This window comes from Myodes glareolus, chromosome 8, assembly GCF_982192425.1.
Source record: "Myodes glareolus chromosome 8, mMyoGla1.1, whole genome shotgun sequence".
Taxonomy (NCBI): Eukaryota; Metazoa; Chordata; class Mammalia; order Rodentia; family Cricetidae; genus Myodes; species Myodes glareolus.
In genome coordinates this window covers 108,266,839-108,286,094 of record NC_142033.1, presented here as the reverse complement: position 1 = coordinate 108,286,094, position 19,256 = coordinate 108,266,839, and the positions used below count along the sequence as shown (strand labels likewise).

The 19,256-nt window shown below is 54.1% G+C and overlaps 2 protein-coding genes across 3 annotated transcripts in view; one reads left to right on the top strand and one right to left on the bottom strand.

The window, feature by feature from the left end:
* The first annotated feature begins 118 nt into the window (after positions 1-118).
* On the top strand, positions 119-3,032 carry Izumo4 (IZUMO family member 4). 2 transcript variants are annotated; one of them, XM_048460548.3, is made up of 10 exons: positions 121-670; positions 763-843; positions 926-997; positions 1,432-1,458; positions 1,552-1,627; positions 1,710-1,757; positions 1,851-1,865; positions 2,107-2,124; positions 2,327-2,341; positions 2,723-3,032. In XM_048460548.3, the coding sequence occupies exons 1-10, from the start codon at positions 427-429 to the stop codon at positions 2,808-2,810; spliced, it is 684 nt and encodes a 227-aa protein (XP_048316505.1). In that variant the 5' UTR covers positions 121-426; the 3' UTR covers positions 2,811-3,032. The 2 variants fall into 2 exon arrangements, with proteins under 2 accessions (XP_087765497.1, XP_048316505.1); XM_087909371.1 differs by lacking the exons at positions 2,107-2,124; positions 2,327-2,341; positions 2,723-3,032 and adding an exon at positions 1,985-2,098 and having other exon boundaries at positions 119-670.
* A 1,887-nt stretch (positions 3,033-4,919) lies between these two features.
* Positions 4,920-19,256, bottom strand: part of Ap3d1 (adaptor related protein complex 3 subunit delta 1) — a 32,625-nt gene continuing 18,288 nt past the window's right edge. Inside the window, exons 12-31 of the mRNA XM_048460574.3 lie at positions 18,088-18,233; positions 17,442-17,821; positions 16,430-16,661; positions 15,187-15,332; positions 14,624-14,765; positions 14,075-14,146; positions 13,185-13,260; positions 12,910-13,097; positions 12,516-12,589; positions 11,801-11,969; positions 10,535-10,606; positions 10,075-10,179; positions 8,886-9,017; positions 8,631-8,678; positions 7,958-8,147; positions 7,585-7,673; positions 7,341-7,426; positions 6,860-6,981; positions 6,612-6,691; positions 4,920-6,014 (exon numbers count right to left, since the gene is read on the bottom strand). Of these exons, the coding sequence (XP_048316531.2) occupies positions 5,919-6,014; positions 6,612-6,691; positions 6,860-6,981; positions 7,341-7,426; positions 7,585-7,673; positions 7,958-8,147; positions 8,631-8,678; positions 8,886-9,017; positions 10,075-10,179; positions 10,535-10,606; positions 11,801-11,969; positions 12,516-12,589; positions 12,910-13,097; positions 13,185-13,260; positions 14,075-14,146; positions 14,624-14,765; positions 15,187-15,332; positions 16,430-16,661; positions 17,442-17,821; positions 18,088-18,233 (2,645 nt within the window). The 3' untranslated portion in view covers positions 4,920-5,918. The remainder of the gene's footprint in view (positions 6,015-6,611; positions 6,692-6,859; positions 6,982-7,340; positions 7,427-7,584; positions 7,674-7,957; positions 8,148-8,630; positions 8,679-8,885; positions 9,018-10,074; positions 10,180-10,534; positions 10,607-11,800; positions 11,970-12,515; positions 12,590-12,909; positions 13,098-13,184; positions 13,261-14,074; positions 14,147-14,623; positions 14,766-15,186; positions 15,333-16,429; positions 16,662-17,441; positions 17,822-18,087; positions 18,234-19,256) is intronic.

The following is a 19,256-nucleotide window of genomic DNA, read 5'->3' as shown; positions in this document are numbered from 1 at the left end:
GGCGGAACCAATTGGGGGTGGAACCTGGAGGCTGACTGGCATCACCACTAGCCAATTGCAATTGCAATAGGGGCGTGACCAATCTTAGGGCGGAGCCATATCTAAGGGCGGAGCCAGACCTGAGACCTGAGCCTGACTGGGACAGGACAGGCAGGGGGCGAAGCCATCTGCCGCGCGACCAGGCTTGTGAGCAAAACTAGGTCTGGGTCAGAAGTCTTATTGGGACGGGGCCAGGCAGGGGAGGAGCCATTCTCGGACACGCCCTGGTTCGTGGGCGGAGCCACATCTGTGGTGGGGCGGGGCCAGAGCCGGAGGCAGGGCCAGACGGCTCGTCCGGGGTCGAGAGCGCGCGCCGTTGGTTGGTGCGGCGTGACGGGGCGTGGCGCGGGCGGCGCCGTTGGTTGGGGCGCGGCGCTGCTGGCGCCGATGGATGGGCACGACCGACCCGGCCAGGCCATGATGTTGCTGCTGTGCCTGGGCATGACAGCGGCGCTGGCCCGGGGCTGCCTGCACTGCGACCCCAATTTCTCGAAGAAGTTCTCCTTCTACCGCCACCACGTGAACCTCAAGTCCTGGTGGGTTGGTGACATCCCCGTGTCGGGAGTGCTGCTTACCGAGTGGAGCCAGAACACGATGAAGGAACTACACTTGGCCATTCCCGCCGAGATCAGTGAGCGGCGGAGCCCATCCCAGGGTCAGGAGAAGAGCAACAGGGACCCCGGGCAGGGCAGCTCATCTGCTTCCTCTCCCTCCCGCCCTCAGCCCGGGAGAAGCTGGATCAAGTGGCAGGAGCCGTGTACCAGAGGATGGACCAGCTGTACCAGGGGAAGATGTACTTCCCAGGTAAAGAAGGGAAACTGAGGCAGGGCCGGTGCGGATCACCAGACACCTGAGCTTGACCACTCTGCTGTGACTCCCACATCAGGGTATTTTCCCAATGAGCTGCGGGCCATCTTTCGGGAGCAAGTGCGCCTCATCCAGAACGCCATCATAGAGAGTGAGCAGTGGGCTCCACAGAGGGGACAATGCCCCTAGTCACAGGCACTAAAGGGCTGGGGGTGCTGGAAACAGGATTCAGGAGGGAGTAGCTCTGCAGGAGGCCCTTTTGCAGGAGTGGTCACCAGCGCACCCATCACCCTTCACATCTATCATATTAGTCTCCTGGTAGCACCTGGAGCAGTAACCATCCATCCCGTAGGTTAGCTCCATCTTGCACTGAGGTCCTCCTAGAGGACCCATTCCCACTTCCATGAAATATGTGGCACATACCTGTAATCGCAGCATTTGGAATGAGGGAATGAGGCGAGAGGATTGCCACAAGTTCCAAGTCAGCCTGGGCTACAGAAACAGAAGTGGGGCTGAGGGACAGGTCTTAAGCTCTGGGCTTTGTCAGAAGGCACTGTCCTATTGTCGTCCCCCCTCCCCCCTCAGGCCGCATCGACTGTCAGCGTCACTGTGGTAAGTGAACCATGGTCCAGACTGAGGGCCGCAGTGGCAGGTGCCCAGGCTGGGGGGCCAAGGGAGCCTGTGGCTGCCTCTCCTGTATTTCAGGCATCTTCCAGTATGAGACCATCTCCTGCGTCAACTGCACAGACTCACGTGTTGTCTGCTTTGGTTACTACTGCAAGTATGCCTTAGCCACCTATCCCACTGCCCCTGGGGTCCTGGGCTTTGGGAATACCCCACCAGCAAGCCTTGTGTTCCCCCAGGTCATCAACACAGTGGCAGTCAGCTGTACAGGGCCTTCTGAGTTACATGTGAGCTGGGGTTTATTGGGCACCAGAACTCAGAGAGGGGGACACAAAGGGAGGCCACCTGGTCCCCTGACTCCAAACAAATTGTCATTGTAGAAATACCTGGCACAAGTAAGTTCCTGTTCAAATCCATCTCCAGTTTTATCCAAGACAGTGTGTGTGTATGTACGTTATGGTAAGATTTTGAAGCTTACAGAGACCCAGGAGGACTTTGCCCCCTCCCCCTTGAGGGTCTCTAAGCTCATCTGGAGGAAGGGGGCAGACCATCCTGGCTGAAGGGTCTTCATGAAGTCTAGGGTTCCCAAGTTGATGGCGACCCGGAGGGTCTAATCGCTGCCCTGTTCTGTTTCAGTCAGGATACAGGCACGAGGTAAGACAGGCCTTCCACAGGGGAGGGATGAGTGCAGGGATGGGGGCGAAGTCTTTGGGTCAGTGAGAGTGGGAGGGCATTCTGGGCAGGGCTGTGTGCCTGTGGGCACACTGGACGAATATAATCACACCATCACACCGCCCTGTGTGACCACTGCATGAACTGTGCTGTCCTTCTCTATGGCCTCGCCTTGGATGTGCAGAACCACCCCAGCCTTGTGAGTGACCCAGGGAATAAGGCAATAAAGAAGCAGGTGGCCTGGGGTGGGGGGAGAATCCAACGTCAAGCGACCTCTTTGCCACAGATCCTCCCATATCCTATTAAGGCCCATCATTGTGGGTATTGGGGAGGGTGGATAACTCCCTGACACTCTTTAGGACTTAAGAACAGGCAGAAAGCAAAACAAAACAAAAAGACAGGGACTGGATTTAGTAGTGCATACCTATAATCCCAGCCTTCTAGGAAGCCTCTGAGACAAGATATCTCAAGTAGAGGGTCAGCTTGAACTATATTAATGGGTCATGAAAAGCAGCCTGGGAAGGGAGGCAGGAGGGAATGAGCAAATGGGCTCAGGGCACTTCTTCCTCCTCCTCTGAAGCCTTTCACCAAGTATAAGGTGTCTGGAACTGCAGCACTTGGTGAACCTGACTTTGGAAAACGCCTCTGAGTGTTTGACCCAGCATTGATGGCGCTGCTCAGCCCCAGTATTAGCAGGGGCCAGGACTCAGCTACACTGTTGTCTGTTTCTCCAGGAGAGGCTAGTTGCTGCTACCTGCCTCTGGTCACCCCATGGAGCCCAGGCTGGGCCGGGGCTGGGGAAGGCAGCGAGATGGGCTTGTGCATAGATGGCGGGACCCTTGGGCATGGCCCCCAGAGATATTTTGATTAAAGTGCCCTGACATTTCTCATGATGAGCAATTCTTTTCTGCCAGATCTGGCTGCGTATTTGACGTAGCTGGAGGCATGGGCTTCTCCTGAACATGTGTGGGTGTGGAGTCCTAATCTCCTACTCACACGGAGGGAGGGACCCAACAGCCTGAATGGCACCTGCAGCATCTTCCTCAGGGTCCAGGGACTCTGACTTTATCCCTGTCCTTTTGAGTTCTTATGAGATTTGCAGAGGGGCTGTTCTGTTCTTGTTGATGCGAGATCTCATGTATTCCAGTATGCTCTGGAGTGTGCCACATAGCAGAAGCCCTTACATTCTCCCTGCCTCCATTTCCTTATTGCTGCAATGACAGGTGTGCAACCTGGCTTGTGTTCATGGAGCCCAGTCCTGCCCCTCCCCGCTTTGAGATTAAAGTCTGTCTGTAGCCCAGACTCACCTCAGCCTCAGGATGGAATGCACAGTGGGGTGAAAGCGGGGCCAGATTACTATTTGGGATTTCATCATGGAAGACCCAGGTCAGAAGAGAGCACCTGGCAGCCAGTGACCAGAGCCCAGCTGGCTGTCTGGGCTGAGAAATGACTGAGTAGGGTTGGCTGTCTGCGTTGGGAGGTGACTGTTGCAGGAAACTCAGGGACTTATGCCTCTACCCGGTTTCCTTGTTATCTTTAGAGTCTCCTAGCTCCAGTGATGGGTGTACATCTCTATGTACATCCCTACAGTTTTTGCTCCTATGAGCAGCTGCAGGTTAGCATTTTACAAATACCAAGTGGTAGCATCTAAAGTCCCTCTTTCCTTCTAAGGGACCAGGACACAGAGCAGGGACACTGGATGTTCTGTTGGGAGCTCAAGCCGCACTCTTGCCAGTCAGCAACCACAAGCAGTGGTCACTCTGTACACTTAGTGACTGCTGACTGCATCGCTTCTGGGTCCTGGGCAGGGTTGGCAGGATGCTTGGAGCAGTAGAGTGCTGTGCCTCAGAGGCCTGGGCTTGGAATTTAAGCTGCTGGTGACAAAGCTGTGACTTGTCTGCCTGTCCCCACAAAAGGTGGCAGTGAGCAGCTGAGAGGGAGCAAGTGTTTTTTTAAACCCAAGATCCTGTTTCCACCTCACAACCCCATGAGTTTAGTAAGAAAGGGGCCTTTGGGGACTGGCAATGTGGCTCAGCAGTCAAGAGTCCTGGTTGATTTGCAGAGTCCCTGGCATTTCAGTGTGGGATGGCACATGACCTACTTGAAGCTGCAGTGCCAGGAAACAAGATGTGCACATGCTACATAGACGCCATAATTTTTGTGTTTTTGTTTTGGAAACAGGGTTTTTCTGTGTAGCCCTGGCTGTCTTGGAACTCACTCTGTAGACCAGGCTGACCTTGAATTCACAGAGAGTGCTGAGATTAAAAGTCTGTGCCACCACTGCCTGGTTACATAATTTTAAATTTTTTAAATATTTATTACATACAATATTCTGTCTGTGTGTATGCCTGCAGGCCAGAAGAGGGCACCAGACCCCATTACAGATGGTTGTGAGCCACCATGTGGTTGCTGGGAATTGAACTCAGGACCTTTGGAAGAGCAGGCAATGTTCTTAACCTCTGAGCCATCTCTCCAGCCCCTAAATTCTTTTTTTTAAAAAAGAAGAAATGGCAAGATGGTTCAGTGCGCAGTAGCATTTGCTGCACACACCTGAGGGCCAGAGTCTGATCCCAGTGCTGTTTGAGTGGAGAGTGATGGGGCAGACAACACTGTCTTCTCTGCACGCATACTCACACATCAGTACTTATAGCACATATACAAAACTGTGGGTGACAGCTCCCACGGGTGGAGGTTGAGGGAACTCATCTGAGCCCCAGGAGCCTGAATGGCACACTGGGGAGTGCTCTCAGGTACTGTGAGGACAAAACACACAAACGTGCTTTGCGACTCTTTATTGGGTCATTGTGACACCGATCATCAGCAGCGTGATATATCTCTCTTCACACGGGAATGTCGGCAGCAAATCAATCATGGAACATCATAGAGCTGGAGGGTCATGTGGGGTCGGTAACAGAGTACTCTACATGCTAAAGTGACAGTAGTCCTCAAAGGAACAGCCAGAATGTCTGTAGACCACCATCACCAATGAGGAAGGCTCAGCTTGTGCCCAGCTACCCAGCTATAGGGAGTATCCAGGCTGGGGTTCCTCACCTTGCCCGGAATGGCTGGGTAAGCACCGAATGCTCCCAGGATGCACACTCTCTCCACTGCAAGGCACTCGGCCCTCCACAGCTGTGGCACAGCGCAGAGACAAACCGTGATGTGTAGTGACAAACTGAGGGGCATGGACTGCACTCATTCACTGACCACCTCCTCAACAGAATCCCACCAGAATTCTGTTGAACAGAAGAAAATCAAAGGGCTGTCCCTGCTGTCAGCAGCTGAGCTGACCCATAAGCACACTTCCTCCATCTGGCCACACATACACTGGCAAGAAATGTAATAGCTGGCCTGCTCACCTCTCCACAGACACCACAAGTCAGGATATTTGGGGACAGCAGCAGCTGGAAGGGTTCCTCCAGAGGCAGCATGGGGGCAGAAGAGTGCGGACACATCAGTCCCACTGTTTGCTGGAAACCCGGAGGCCCACCAGCCTGAAGTCCCCACAGCCATCTTCAAGAACGGAGAATGGAGCTGGGAGCCCCTTGCTGGCTAGGGTTGGAATGGTCTTTCTTGCCAAAGGAGTGCGGGTCAGAATACAAAAGGGATAATAAAATAAGTTGATGCAACATAGGACCTCATAGTCACACAGTGGAGGCCGGTGGCATTAAATTAATGCTGGGTGTGGGGACAGTACACATGACAAAGGAGAGGAGAGGAGAGGCAAGACCAATCACATCTGTCTGTGGTCTGTTGGGCATCCTGGATTCTGTCATTCAGCACTGGGCCAGCGTGGTCTTCATCTCCTCCAGCAGGCTGCTGAGCAGCGTGGCGTCACTGCATTTCCCATCTACTGACACGGAGCTCTCACCCTAGGGGACGGCATATGCATATACTGCCCGTGCCCGTGCCGAGGTCCAGGGCTGAAAATGCCAACCCTTCCTCCCCTCATCCGGGACCTAGGCCTCACTTTAGTGTTTTTTTTTTTTTTTTTTTTTTTTTTTTTTTCTCCCCCGAGACAGGGCTTTTCTGTAGCTTTGGAGCCTGTCCTGGAACCCTCATTCTGCCTCTGCCTCCTGAGTGCTGGGATTAGAGGTGTGCACCACCACCGTCCAGCATTCACTTTAGTTTTTTGAAGTTATGTAGCCACAACTGGCCTAGAACTCAGGAACTCTGCTTCAGCCTCCTGAGTGCGTGGATAGCAGGTGGACAGTACACTGCTCACCAGTCAGGGGCCTAAAACTGTGCTGAGCCTTTCCTTCCTCTTGCCCTGTGCTCACCAGGTGGGGGCCTGGTCCAACAGTAGGTTTTAGCACAGCAGGGAGAGGGGATTGGTGTAACTGTGGGGGTGGACGTAGTGGAGGGGGCCTGGGCTAACTGGTCTAAGCAGCCCTGGTCAGTGAGGCTCAGCCTCTCCCTGAAGACTGCCCTGGTCTGCCACAGAGCAGCAGGTGCTACCATGACCTCACCTTCTTCACCAGCAGGCAGACATGGTGGCCCTGGATGGAGCGGCTGTACATGGAGGCACAGGAGTCTACTCGCTCCACAACTGCAACAGAAGGAGAGTCAGGCCCTCTCAAGGGCTGTAAATTTCATGCTGGACTGGCACTTGAGGGCTGCAGACCAAGGCCCTGCGTAGGAAGGGACTGACTGGAGTGTGGGGTTGGCTTCTGCAACACTGGTGGGATGAAACCCATATTACTGTGACATTGTTTACCGGAAAAATGGTGGTGGAAACAGATCTTTGCCAGGAGGTTCTGGAAAGACATATTAATGCCATCGACTTTGATAGAGTTCATGCTCAGGTCTCCTGATTCCAGCAACTTGGCAAAGGCATCGCTGTGGGAGGACAGAATGGAGGGTGATGGCAGGGCCTGGGTATTAGACCTGTCACCCCAGCGCTGGGAATACCGAGGCAGGAGGACTGCTTCAAGTTTCAAGACAGCCTGGGCTATGTGACACCATCAGAAGCTGGCACACAGGGCAGTCGTCTGGGGACAGAGAGGCCTCTGCAATGCTATGGGGCCCAGGAGAAACCAGCACCCAGGACAGCGGCAGGATGTGTCAGGAGTCAAAGGTGACTGTAGCACAGTCTCATGTTACCTCCACCTCACACACCACATCACCGAGCTGCTACCCCTGCCCCTGCGCCCTCCCCACCCTGGGAGGTGTTTCTGGTGGGGTGGAGGCACACACACCTGTAGCAGGGCGTGGTGATCAGGTAGGAGCTACAACTGAAGTGCAGTCGGAAGTCTAGCTTCTCATGGGTGGCCCCTTCGTCATCCTGTGAGAAGAGAAGCTGCAGCTGTGGGGTGACTTTCCAGACATGCACTTCCTTTCCTGGGATGCCTGACATCCACTGGGGCAGGGCAAAGGAGCCGGAGCCTAGAGTAGAGTGGGCTCCTCAGCACTGACCATGGTTCCTGGGGACCCAGTGAATACCTTGGCAATGAAGGACAGCGTGCCTTTGAGCTTCTGGGCCATGACGATGCTCTGAATGGTGAACACAAACTGGGCCTCATTGGAGACGCCTGATGGGAGACAAGGCACTCAGTGGGGCCCAAGGTCTGAGTCAGCACTGGCTCTAGAGCGTCATAGCTGGCAAGGATTCTGCAGAGTCACAGAAGCAATGGGCTCCTGCTGCTGGCCCCAGATCCCAGCCTTGTCCCAGGGAAAGCCCAGCAAGTGGCTTGGGGCCTGTGGCTTTGACTGTCGCCAGGAGCTCTAGTTAAATTCCTTGTGGAGGAGCCCAGGTAACAAGAGCATAAAGAGCAGAGCTGGCTCTGTGAACCCCAGGGTCAATGGGTGGGCTCACCAGGGGGCAGCTGGAAAGGAACGGGCACACCATCATGCACTGAGGAGCCCTCCGGCCGGGCCATCTTGGTGTTGAGCGAGTCCAGCACGTTGAGCTCCATGTTCTTCAGGAAACTGTTGCTCTGGTTCTCCAGGATGACTGACACGGTCACTTGGCTGTCCTTCTGTAGGCTGGCTTGGATGTCGTATGTCTGCATGAGCAAGGGCAGGGTCAAGCACCAGGGCCCCCGCTGAGGAGAGTAAGCTCCCAGTGAAGATCAAGGACAGTGACTCTTTTGTGAAAGCTGTCTGTGGCCCCCCAGGGCCCCACCCTCAAACCAAGCTCTTCATGAAGCTACACCCCCAGCCCTTGTCTTTTTGAGTCTTTGAGACAAAGTCTTGCAATGCAGTCCTGGTTGATCTTGATCTTGTAATTCTCCTGCCTCTACCCCAATGTGTATGTTGCCATGGCCACTCTTTGTCCTGTTAGCAATGCTGTCCTCAGGTGACCTGGCCACATTGGGCTCTCCAGTTGTGGTTAGGCTGCTGGCCATGGTGGTCCTACACTGGTGGCAATGCCTGGGCCGCTGCCTGAGCTTGGAGTCTGATTGCTGCTGCCAGCCCTGCAAGGCTTCGTGTGGTGGTTTGCTCACCCAGCAATGGCCCCCTCCCTGCAGCAGCCCAGTGTCACTTACCACTTTAATGTAGGAATTCTCAGCCAGAAGGCAGTAGCTGGACATGGGCTGGGGAAGAAGAGACAATGTCAGTTGTGGGTGATAGGGCCCTGGCCGTTCGTGGGTATCTCAAGAGATAGCAACACATTCATAAAGACCAAGAGCCACCAGATGATGCTGGGTCATGGCTCCCACCACAGAGCACAGCCTCCAGAGACTCTGGGATCTCTCCGAATGGAACCCAGGTTTTAAGGTTGAGTTGGCGGGGATGCTTACTGGGATGGGCTCCTCTTCCTCTGCTGCACCATTCTCCAGCGGTGCTGCCTGCTTCCTCTTGGCTTTCTTTTTGTCTCGTGGCCTCTCCTCCTTCTCCTTCCTGTGTTTCTTCTTCTTGTGCCGGGATGATTTCTAAAGCAGAGTCTGGGCTCAGGCCCCTTGTCTCCAGCAAGAGGGAGCCTGTCGTCATTCTCTCCCTTCATATCACATGGTAGGGGTCACAGGGAAAGAGAGATGGGACAACAAAGCCAGGAATTCTACAGGTCACTGGGGTTGAAGGCCAGGCCTGGCAGACACTAGAACCTTGTGACTAATAGGTTAGTGGCAGGCGTCACTTGGAACGTTGGGAATGCACAGTATAGATCAGCAAGACTGACGTGCATGGGGATCACAGTTCTACTGGCCACACCACATAGGAAGCAGTGCTCACAGAGATGGGAAAATGGCCCAGTATCTATGACAGACGCGAGCATGGGGTCCAATCACACACTGAAGCATCATACAGCCACCGGAATGGAGGGACTTCAAGAACATGGGGTGGCCAAGCGGTGGTGGCACATGCCTTTAATCCCAGCACTTGGGAAGCAGAGGCAGGCAGATCTCTGAGATTGAATTCTCTCTCTCTCTCTCTTTCTCTCTCTCACATACATGTGTGCGCGCGCACACGCACACAACACACACACACACTCAAAAAACCCATAGGGCTTGGGCTAGGTTGTGCTTGCTGCCCAATCATGAAGACCTTAGTTCAGATCCCAGGACCCATGAAATAACATTCACATACACCACTAAAATCTTTTTTGGGGGTGGGAGGGTGAGGAATGAGACAGGGTTTCTTAGGCATTCACTACCAGACCTGGCTTAAAATAATCTTAAAAAAAAAAAAAAAAAGGGAAGAACATCAGAGATGTTTTCAGTGAGAGAGCCAGACAACAGAGGCCACTTAATGTGGGACTCCATGCCAGTCAACATGCAGAACAACCAAATCCAGAGTCAGAGAGTGGACTCAAGGGTGAAGGTGGATCAGGAAGGGGTGGGACAGACTGCACACGAGGTAAGGATTCCTACTAGGCTGATGGTTCTGGAATGAGATGGTGGTGTGGCTGCTCTGGAAATACCAGAATCCTTTTAGAGGCTAAAGCATGAGGGCTCAGCCACTTGAAGGAAGCGCTGGTACTGTAAGCCTTACCCTTTCCTGGTCATGATCCGTGTTGTCCTCGTCCTCCAGCTCCTCTCTCCTGAGTCCCTCACTCTCGTCCTTAGCCAAGGTGACAGTACTCACAGCAAGTTCTTCCTGGAAAGCCAGGAAGGTCAGGATGGTTTTTCAGGGCTAGGGTAGGGTATGGGGTTGTCTTTCCTTGACTGCTCAGAGGATTTCAGCTTAAGAAGCAAAAAGGGAACTCTGAGTCCCACCTAACCAGTGCCTTCCCCAGAGGGTTGGGAATATTCTCCAAAGGATGCCTTGTGGACAAAAGTCCTGCTGATCACTCCTCTGCCTCACTGAGACTTGCTAAGCAAAGTCCCACTGGACAGCAGACCCAGGCCTGACATCCCACCGGGCTGAACTCCACGGGAGACGCCCGGCATGCACTGGTTCCTGTGGCAATGCATAGGTGATACCTCTGAGGACACGAAGGGCAGGCACTTACCGTAGACGGGGCAGGAACGGGGACAGCAGCAGGTGGTGGAGTGGTGGACAGCCAGAAGTCTAGGTCCTCACCCTGAAGCCACAAGAGGAGCACTTTAGGCAAAGGCAGGGAGCGCCAGCAGCAAGGGTTCTTGCCTCCCTGCCCCAGACTATCTGACTGCTGCGTGGCATGGCAAGTTCAGGCTATGCTCTGACTGGACCCACACAGGTCCTCAGGGGAAGCACTTCAGTCAAGATGCCACCAGTCACCAGGCATTCTGGAAGACAGTGCTGTGCTAAGCCATGACTGGAGTGAGGTCACGGCAAAGCAACTCAGTTCTCACACTGTAGCTCAAACTGGGAGAAGTCAGGAGAATCCTTCTCCCTCAGTCTTATGAGAGCTGGCATGGGGGTGCAGCCTAAGCAGGAGAATGATACGTAGTCTCCAAAGTGTCACCACACTGAGCTATACCTCAGAGGCTGCCTTGCATCGGTGAGATCCTGGGCTTGATCTCAGCATTCAACAAATAAATCTAGCCAGCTAGTCAAGAGGCTGAGGTAGGAGTATTGCAAATTCAAGACCACCTGGACAACTCAGTGAGATCTAGTTATAGTCTCCAAATACAACGTAAAAAGCAACCTGGAGCTGGTGGTGGTGGTGCATGCCTTTAATACTAACACTTGGGAAGTAGAGGTAGGTGCACCTCTGCGAGTTCGAGTTCGAGCCTGGTCTACAGTTGAGTTCCAGGACAGCCAGGGCTGTTACTTACACACACACACACACCCCTTGAAAAACCAAAAGGGGAAAGAAAAAAAAAAGAAAAAGTAAAAAAGAAAGTAGCCTGGGAGCTGGGTGGTGGTGGCACACACCTTTAATCCCAGCACTTGAGTGGCAGAGGCAGGTGGATGGCTGTGGGTTTGAGTCTAGCCCACAACTAGACTACAGAGCTAGACTACAGTCTACAGAGTGAGTTCCAGGACGACTAGAGCTATAAAGTGAGGCCCTATCGCAACAAAACCAAAAACCAAAAACAAAACAGCCTGCGGATGTGGCAGGGTAAGCACCTATGTAGCATGTGCACAGCCCTGGGTTCCAGATGTCACCTATACCCCCAGCACACAATCTGTTTGTAGAAGCCTAGCCTACGACCAGCAGCTCGCTGTGCATGGCCTCTCTGGCTTCCCTTCCTCACAACTGCTTCTTGCTCTGCACCCTGGCTGGGCTGGCATGGCCCCCACACTCCATAGCCCTAGCTTTGCACTCAAGCCAGAGCCCCAGGGCACGCACCTTTTTGTCCTTCTTCTTCTCTCTTTCTCTCTCTTTGGGCTTCTTCTCCTTCTTTTTGGGCTTCTTACTTTTCTTCTCTACAGTGGGGACACTTTCCTTCTCTGGGGACTTCACAGCCTCAGCATTCCTGTGTTTCTGGACAGGCAGCTTCTCACTGTCAGCCAAGGGCCTTGGGGGAGGAGAAGACCCGGGGTCACCAGGCTGAGCTGGGGCCCACCCTCAGGGCTGTTGGCCCCAAAAAATCCTGAGGCTCCATGAATACCCATGACAACTACAGACCTGGGAGAACTGACCCTCTTCCCTGCACAGCCAAGCAACCCAATGCTCTCCCATGCTTTGGATGTCCATATCCATGCCCATGTGGAGTGTGGGTGTCGGCATGCCAGTCCACACATCCCAGTCATGTGGTGGGCATTGTCCCACTACTCTGCACTGTATCTTTTGAGGCAGGGTTTTTTTCTTACTGAACCTGGAACTCCCTCCCTCAGTCAGGTTGGCTGCCAGTGAGCTCAGGGGTCTGCTGTCTCTGCCTCGGGTGCTAGGGTGGCTTTTAATGAGTGCTGGGGGACTGAGCTCAGGCCTTTTCGCTCACACAGCCACCAATGCAGTGCCTCCACCATGGCCAAGGGTTTTCTCAGCACCCTGGGAATGAGGACCTCACCACCCTAAGAGCAACCCCACCCAGTCTTCAGTCTGTTCCTCACCCATCACTTACTTATCCAGGTCAATGTCCAGCGCCCTGTAGGGGTCATTGGGGTCTTTGTCATCCTCATCACTAGGCAGAGCATTCTGAGGGGATAGAGGGGTCAGGGCTCAGTCAACTAGCAACCATGTTGTCCTGGTGGAGGCTCCTGTCACTTCTCCCTCAAGTAACAGAATAACATGCCTGGACAGTCATGCCCATACCTACATGTGCCCAAGGTACTGGGCTGCGGCTGCCAGCTCACATAGTGGAGAAAGTGGAGTAAAATCATGTCCATCATTGAGGGCTTGTGTGACAGGTGACTGTGGTCACCAGTTCAGAGTGAGTCAGCCTCTTGCCTCCAGGCACATAGGGACACAGACAAGCCTGCTGCCACCAGGGCCAACAGGGCTGGGCAGGGACTGACCTCAGGCATCTCCTCAGTGACGATGTCCACGCGCTGGGCAGGAGCGATGTCCTCATCACTCTCTGTGGGCAGGGAGCTGTGGCGGCGCTTGCCCTTCTCCTTCTTCTTCCTTTTCTTGTCCTTCTCCATTCGCTGCCGGTGTCGCCGCTGTTCCTCCAGCTTCACGTACTGGTCTGACATGGGCATGCCTGTGGGACATGTGGATGGCCAGAGCTCAGGGACACCCAGAACCCTGTCATGTCCCACACATGAACTTAAGACAAGGAGACACTCGCCTGGAACCTTCAGAGGCACTGAGAGGTCGATCTGTACCACAGGAATATGCTCTACGCCTGGTGTATCCTGGTATCGCTGAAGGAGGAACCACAGGGTGTCAGTGTAGCTCGAGACTGATGAGGCAGGAAAGGGGAATGCTGTGTGTTAGAGAGTGATGGCCCTCCATGTAGCATGGGAACATCACTCATGTGCTCCAGGTTCCATAAAGACATAGCCCTGGGACGTGATGTCTTACGTTATGGGCAGGAAGGAACTTTTACACCTAGGACTATTCATGATTATCACTTTTTTGGACACGGACTTTAAGGTGGCCCCAACCTCAGTATGTAGCCACGGGCGACCTTAGATTTTTGCTTCTCCTGTCTGTCTCCTGACATACCTGGCTTATGTGGTGCTGAGGATGGGACCCAAGGTGCACACATGCTAGGCAAGGGCTCCACCCACAGAGTCCTAGTCCTAGTACCAATCTTTGCTTTTTCTAAAATGAGGAAGTATTACACATTTAACCTCAGGTATCCTTTCCTCCCTGGAGTGTTGTGAACTCTCCTCCTTGGCCATTGTAGTCACCAGTGACCCTGATACCACTGTAGGATCTGCCCACAAAAGCTGAAACTTCCCAGGGCCCTGAGAAACTGCAAAGGGCTGAGAGGCCAGCACTTCTTGTGGGAGCAATGGGCCAGCTGGGCAGAGCACCCGTCCCAGGGCAGTCTAGATAGACCCCACCCAGATGACCCAGGTTCTTGACCAAGACCTGGATGCAGAGCAGCTCGGCTTAGCTGGAGCTGGACTACACATACAGCTTGCTCCCCAAGGTATGGCCATAACTACATTCCTCTCTTGGAGGCATCAGTGTGGTGGTGGTGGGGAGATGCTCAAGGATACCACTTGCCTTCTGTGGGGACGGGGAGCTCTTGATGTAGAAGGGGTTGTTGGCTTGCTCCTGCTTCCGGGCCTCTCGTCGCTGTGGGGACAGGACTCTACATGAGCACATATGTCAGAAAATTGCCCGTCCATTTCCAGGTGGGCAGGGAAGGATCAGAGCAGAAAACATGAGGACTACCTCAAGAGGCAGAGCTCTCAGGGAGGCCTGTCTCCTAAGAGCAGCGCTCATCAACAGGCAGACTGCCTGAGGTTCTGGGTTCCTGGGAGCAGAACTGATCTGGGTCTACCCCACCCTGAGTCACAGCTCCTGCCCACCATTCCTACTCCTGCAGGCTCAGAAGCCCACTCCAGTGTTCCTGCTGAGGGCCCAGGAAAGGGGGCTCATGGGAGGGCTCTGAACAGGAGGACAAGGTAGAACCTAAGTGTCCTCTATCTGTGTCTGGCCAAATAGCAGAGCCTCAGGTGTTTCTAGGCCTGAGAATCAGCTACTCTTTGTAAACAGATCCCAAGCTGAGCTTCTGCCATATGCTGGGTACTCCTGAAAAGGTCTGCTCACCCGCGCCAGCTCCTCCTCATCCTCCTCAGGCTGCCGGCGCCGCGTATGCCTTGGCTCCTCTTCATGGAAGATGGCCTTGGGTTTCTCATCCTCAGACTCACTGTCTGAAGGTGGCTCATTGATCCAGGCATCCAGGTCTAGGCTGGGATGTACAGAGGGAGTCACATAGTGGCCTGGTTTCCTCTGTGTTGGCCCGCCATGCACCTGTGACATCTCTCAACATCAGCACCAAAGGGACCAGGCAAGGCAGGATGTCACAACCCCGGAGAGAAGACCCAGAGATGAAAAGGTAGGAAGTCTGGGAGCAAACAGCAGGCCAGGACAGGGACCATGGAATCTGGCAGGACCATGACAAACAGGGTACTCCATTGGTACAGCAGCACCAAGACAGAGTGGTTTTATGTGAGTGAGCAAGGGCAGGGTCAGGCCATCTAGCCCCAGGGCCATCTGTTCCCCTGGCTGGTGGCAGGTCCTGGAGCACGAAAACCCCTACCCAATTTCCTAGATCAGGAACCATCTCAGTGGCTGTAGCCTCATCACCCCACCACGTTCCCAATCCTCACCCTTCAGGAACTGGGACCTTCTTCTGGGCCTTGGGGGCCACGGGGTTCAGTTCACCAGCAAACAAGGCGCTCACTTCCTCAGCCACCGGCACGCCTTTTGCCTGCAGCTTCTGCACGTGCTTCACCAGCTGCAGGATGCAGGACGCCTAGGGGAGCAGCAACAGAGTGAGGTGCCGGCCCAGTCACTAAAGCCACGGGAGAACTTGGCAGCCAGGTATTTGAGGATGCAGTGCTGGGGCCTGTCCTCCCCATTAGCTCTGCCACAGACCTCGTCATGTCTCATTCTCTCAAGACAGGGAGAGACAAGTCCCACAAGGGTCAGAACAGGAGGGAGCTCAGCTATGTCACCTTCTGTGGGGCCACATAAAGCCCTCAGTCCTGTGCTGGCTCTAGGCCGTCCTTGCTACCATGCCGCACCATCAATCCCAACAACATCAAGGTGTGGCTCAGTGTGGGTCCCTACTTCTCACAGGGCTCAGCCTGGGTCAGTTCCTCAACCATGGATGGGTCAGTACCCACTCCTGACCTTCTCAAGGGGTCCCCAGAGACCTAGAAGAAGCCTCACGGCACCTGGTTTGCTGAGAACCTATATTACTATGGGGTGCCAGGAGCAGCCTTGGTTCTACCTTGGCCACTGGGTCCCAATTCCCCGGTGTCAGCCCAGGACCTTGGCCACCTGCTGTCCCAGGATGGGTATGACTCAATGTCACAGCACATGTCTAAGACACGCAGGCTCCTGTTTCAAGCCTGCCCCACCACAATCAAAGGGGTCCCACATCAGCTCTCCCACAACAGTAGCAGGGCACTGCCTACCTCCTAGGCCGGCTCTCAGGCTCATCCACACCACAATCCCTGTCCAGGAACCCCAAGCAGAGCTTGGGCAGAGCTAGGATAGACCTCAACAATCCACTTTGGAGAAGGGAGAAAATCCCTCCCATCTACTGGCTCTGACTGGGACAAGGAGCTAGTAGGGGACCAACAGGTCTCCAGACTGAGCTGTGTGGGTACATATGTTCACACAGACATGTTTTCAGCTGGAAGTGTGGCACCTGTGGGATCTTTAGAAGGCAGTCCTGCTGCCTGCCAGACGTGTGGGGTGAGCAGGTAGCCCCCACTCCTGACTGACACCATGCCAGCCCTGGATGTGTTCACAGGGTATGAATCACACAACCATCCTCTCTGAAGCTGCCCTTATCAGGTTTAGTCTCAATCCTGAGCAGAATCCCCAGCTTGCAGGTCTTACCCGCTCCTGCACCTCCAAGTCAGCACTCTGCACAAACTGCGGCAACCGCTCCACCAGCAACTGGGTGACCTCCTGTGCAGCCTCTGTGTCGGCAGCCTGCTCCTTCTGCTGCAGGATGGACGCGTACAGCTTTACCACGTTCTGCACATACACAGCCTGGATGTGGCCGGGCAGTGTGGTGACCTTGGGCCGCAGCATGGCCTCCAGAGTTTGCTGGGGCCCCTGTAGGTGCCTGGTGGATAGGGGCTGCATGAGGCTACTGAGCACACCCACAGGCCCATCTCACAAGGAAGCCAGGCCAGGGTACTTGTTTTCACTAAGCGTGAGTGGGAAACATGGTTCGAGGAACGATCAGCAACAGACACGGAGGACCTAAGCGACCCACTCACTGCCATCAATGTTCTTGGTAACGAGCATTTGACTGATATGTACTGTTCTGCCCTGGGTTCAATTTCCAGCACCACAAAACCAAACATTCATCAATAAACTTCTGGCATCCATGTGTACTCTGTGGATGTCCTGTGGGGTTCAGAGAGGAAACTCCCCACTGGGGCCTCCTCAAAGGGGGCCTGATATGCAGCTGCCATGGGCTGTGCCCAGGGGCAATGGGAAGTAAGTTTTGTGACTTTTCCAGAGCAATGTGCTCTCCAGTGGACTTCTAGGACAGCCGGAGTTGTCCACATCTGCTCTGGGACACAGCTGTCCTATGTCCTCTGAGTCAGGTATGCGAAGTGGCATATCCACCCGCATCCTCCTGGAGCCTAGCACGAGGGCACAGCAGATGCTGTGTGGAGCTCTACCAGGCAATTTCAGGGCCGGCGGGAATGGGTCTGCCACCAGTGTATGGTGAGGCCTGGCTCTGAGGGTGACTGCCTGCCCAGCTAGGAAGAACAGATCTCTTGATGGTCTATGAACTAGAGGGCACCCTCTCCACAGTCATTATAAGCCACATGGTCCACATGTCCCCCCCACCAGGCCATACTGGGCCACCTCCGAGGGCCCACCAACTCACTCTGAGAACTCCCCACAGATCCAAGCGGCAGCATAGAGCACCTCACAGATGCCACTGCGCTGGGTGCTGCTAGCCACCAGGTGGGCACTGTCAAGCAGTGCAGACATCTGGGACACAGCAAATTTGCGAATGGCCTTGACGCGGATGGCCACATCCAGCATCTGTGCGGCGATGAGATGGCCATGGCGGGTGCCCTCCAGTCGTGTCAGCTCCACGAGGATGCTGATGTACCACTCGAAGTTGGTGATGTGCTGATAGTTGGACTGGCTGCAGATGTCAATGATCTTGGTGAGCAGCTCATCGCGGTAGGTGGTGCCCTCGGCTTTGTCCACGTGGGTCATCAGCTTTTTCACGATCTCCATCAGGTTCTTCTTGGACACCTGTGGGAGAATGTCGGCTGGTCAGCACAGGCAGTCATGAGATGACAGCTGAGATTGAGTTCATAAGCAGAGGAAGAACAGTTTCTTCCCCACACATCAGAAGTCAGTGTATCATGTCTGACTAAGGGACTACGGCCTCACTCCCTACAGCCTGGATAGGTGTCATCTGTTAACCCCAGCGAGCTCAGGCTGCTGTCCCAGTCAGGGCAGGAGTGACCAGGTGCAGAAGCTTCAAAGGCTCCCCATACTGGCACAGTGACACACACCATTCCATAGAGCAGGTCGAGGGCGCGTAGGCGGATGGACTCATCCTTGTCATCCAGGCACTGAAGGATCAGGTCCTTGTGGGACTGCACGGACTTGGGGTGTGTCTTCAGGATTTTAGACATGGCCAGCAGCCCCAGGTACTTTACTGTGAAGATCAAGTGGCCATTAGTTTGCAGATACTGAGGGGAATACCATGGTCAATGGGTGCAACAGGGAGAATTTGTCACCATTTCTGGCCACTGTGGCCCCAGTTGGTGCTGACTGCAGGTGATGGCCACTTCTGAGATACCCTGCCCCCATGAAGCCAAAGTGGAGGCTGTGCACCCCAACCTATCACAGCATGCTCCACTGGCCTAGCCTTCTAGGAATGGGAGGAACAGGTGTCAGAACTATGCAGGGTGAACCCCATGTGCACTCTGCGATGGCTCAGCAGTAGTGTGCACAGCTCCTCCAGTGCACACGAGTCCAGCTTCCAGCATCCACATTGGGTGTTCTGACCAACTCCAGCTCCTGGGCATTAGGTGCCTCCAGTCTCCATAGGAATTGGCATTTCTGAGCACAGACCCATACACAAACACATAACTACGAATGATAAAAATTTATAAAGAACTTAAAATTTTGTATATTTGAAAAAGAACCCTTCTGGGTGTGGTGGTAGATGCCTTTAAATCCAGGCGGATCTACAGAGCAAGTTCCAGGACAGTCAGGGCTACACGGAGAAACCCTGTGTCAAAAAAACAAAACAAAAAAGAACCCCAATGATGGTGTGTTTGAGGACCCTCTCAATATGATCTAAAGGTAAAACTGAGCCCAAACTAGTAAAACTAGCCAAACTGAGCCCAGAGTAGGCCTCATGGAAAAGTGAAGGGAGAGGCTGAAGCGGGAGTCCTCACTTTGTGACAGACAGACAGAGATGATTTCCAACAGCAAGAGCATGAGAGCCGCTGAGATGCTATGGTCCACGGAAGACGGACGGGGAGCACAGTAGACATTGGAAGCTGGGCCTGTCACTTGGTCTGATTACCAGTTGATGTCACTGACAAGAATTCCAATTAGAAGTAGTGTGGGAGGTCACTGAGGACCAAGCATACCTAGCCAGAGGTCTCTGGACCTGAACCCTGGCTCTCCACACCTCCCAAGTGCACATGATAACCCGTACACCAGGCCT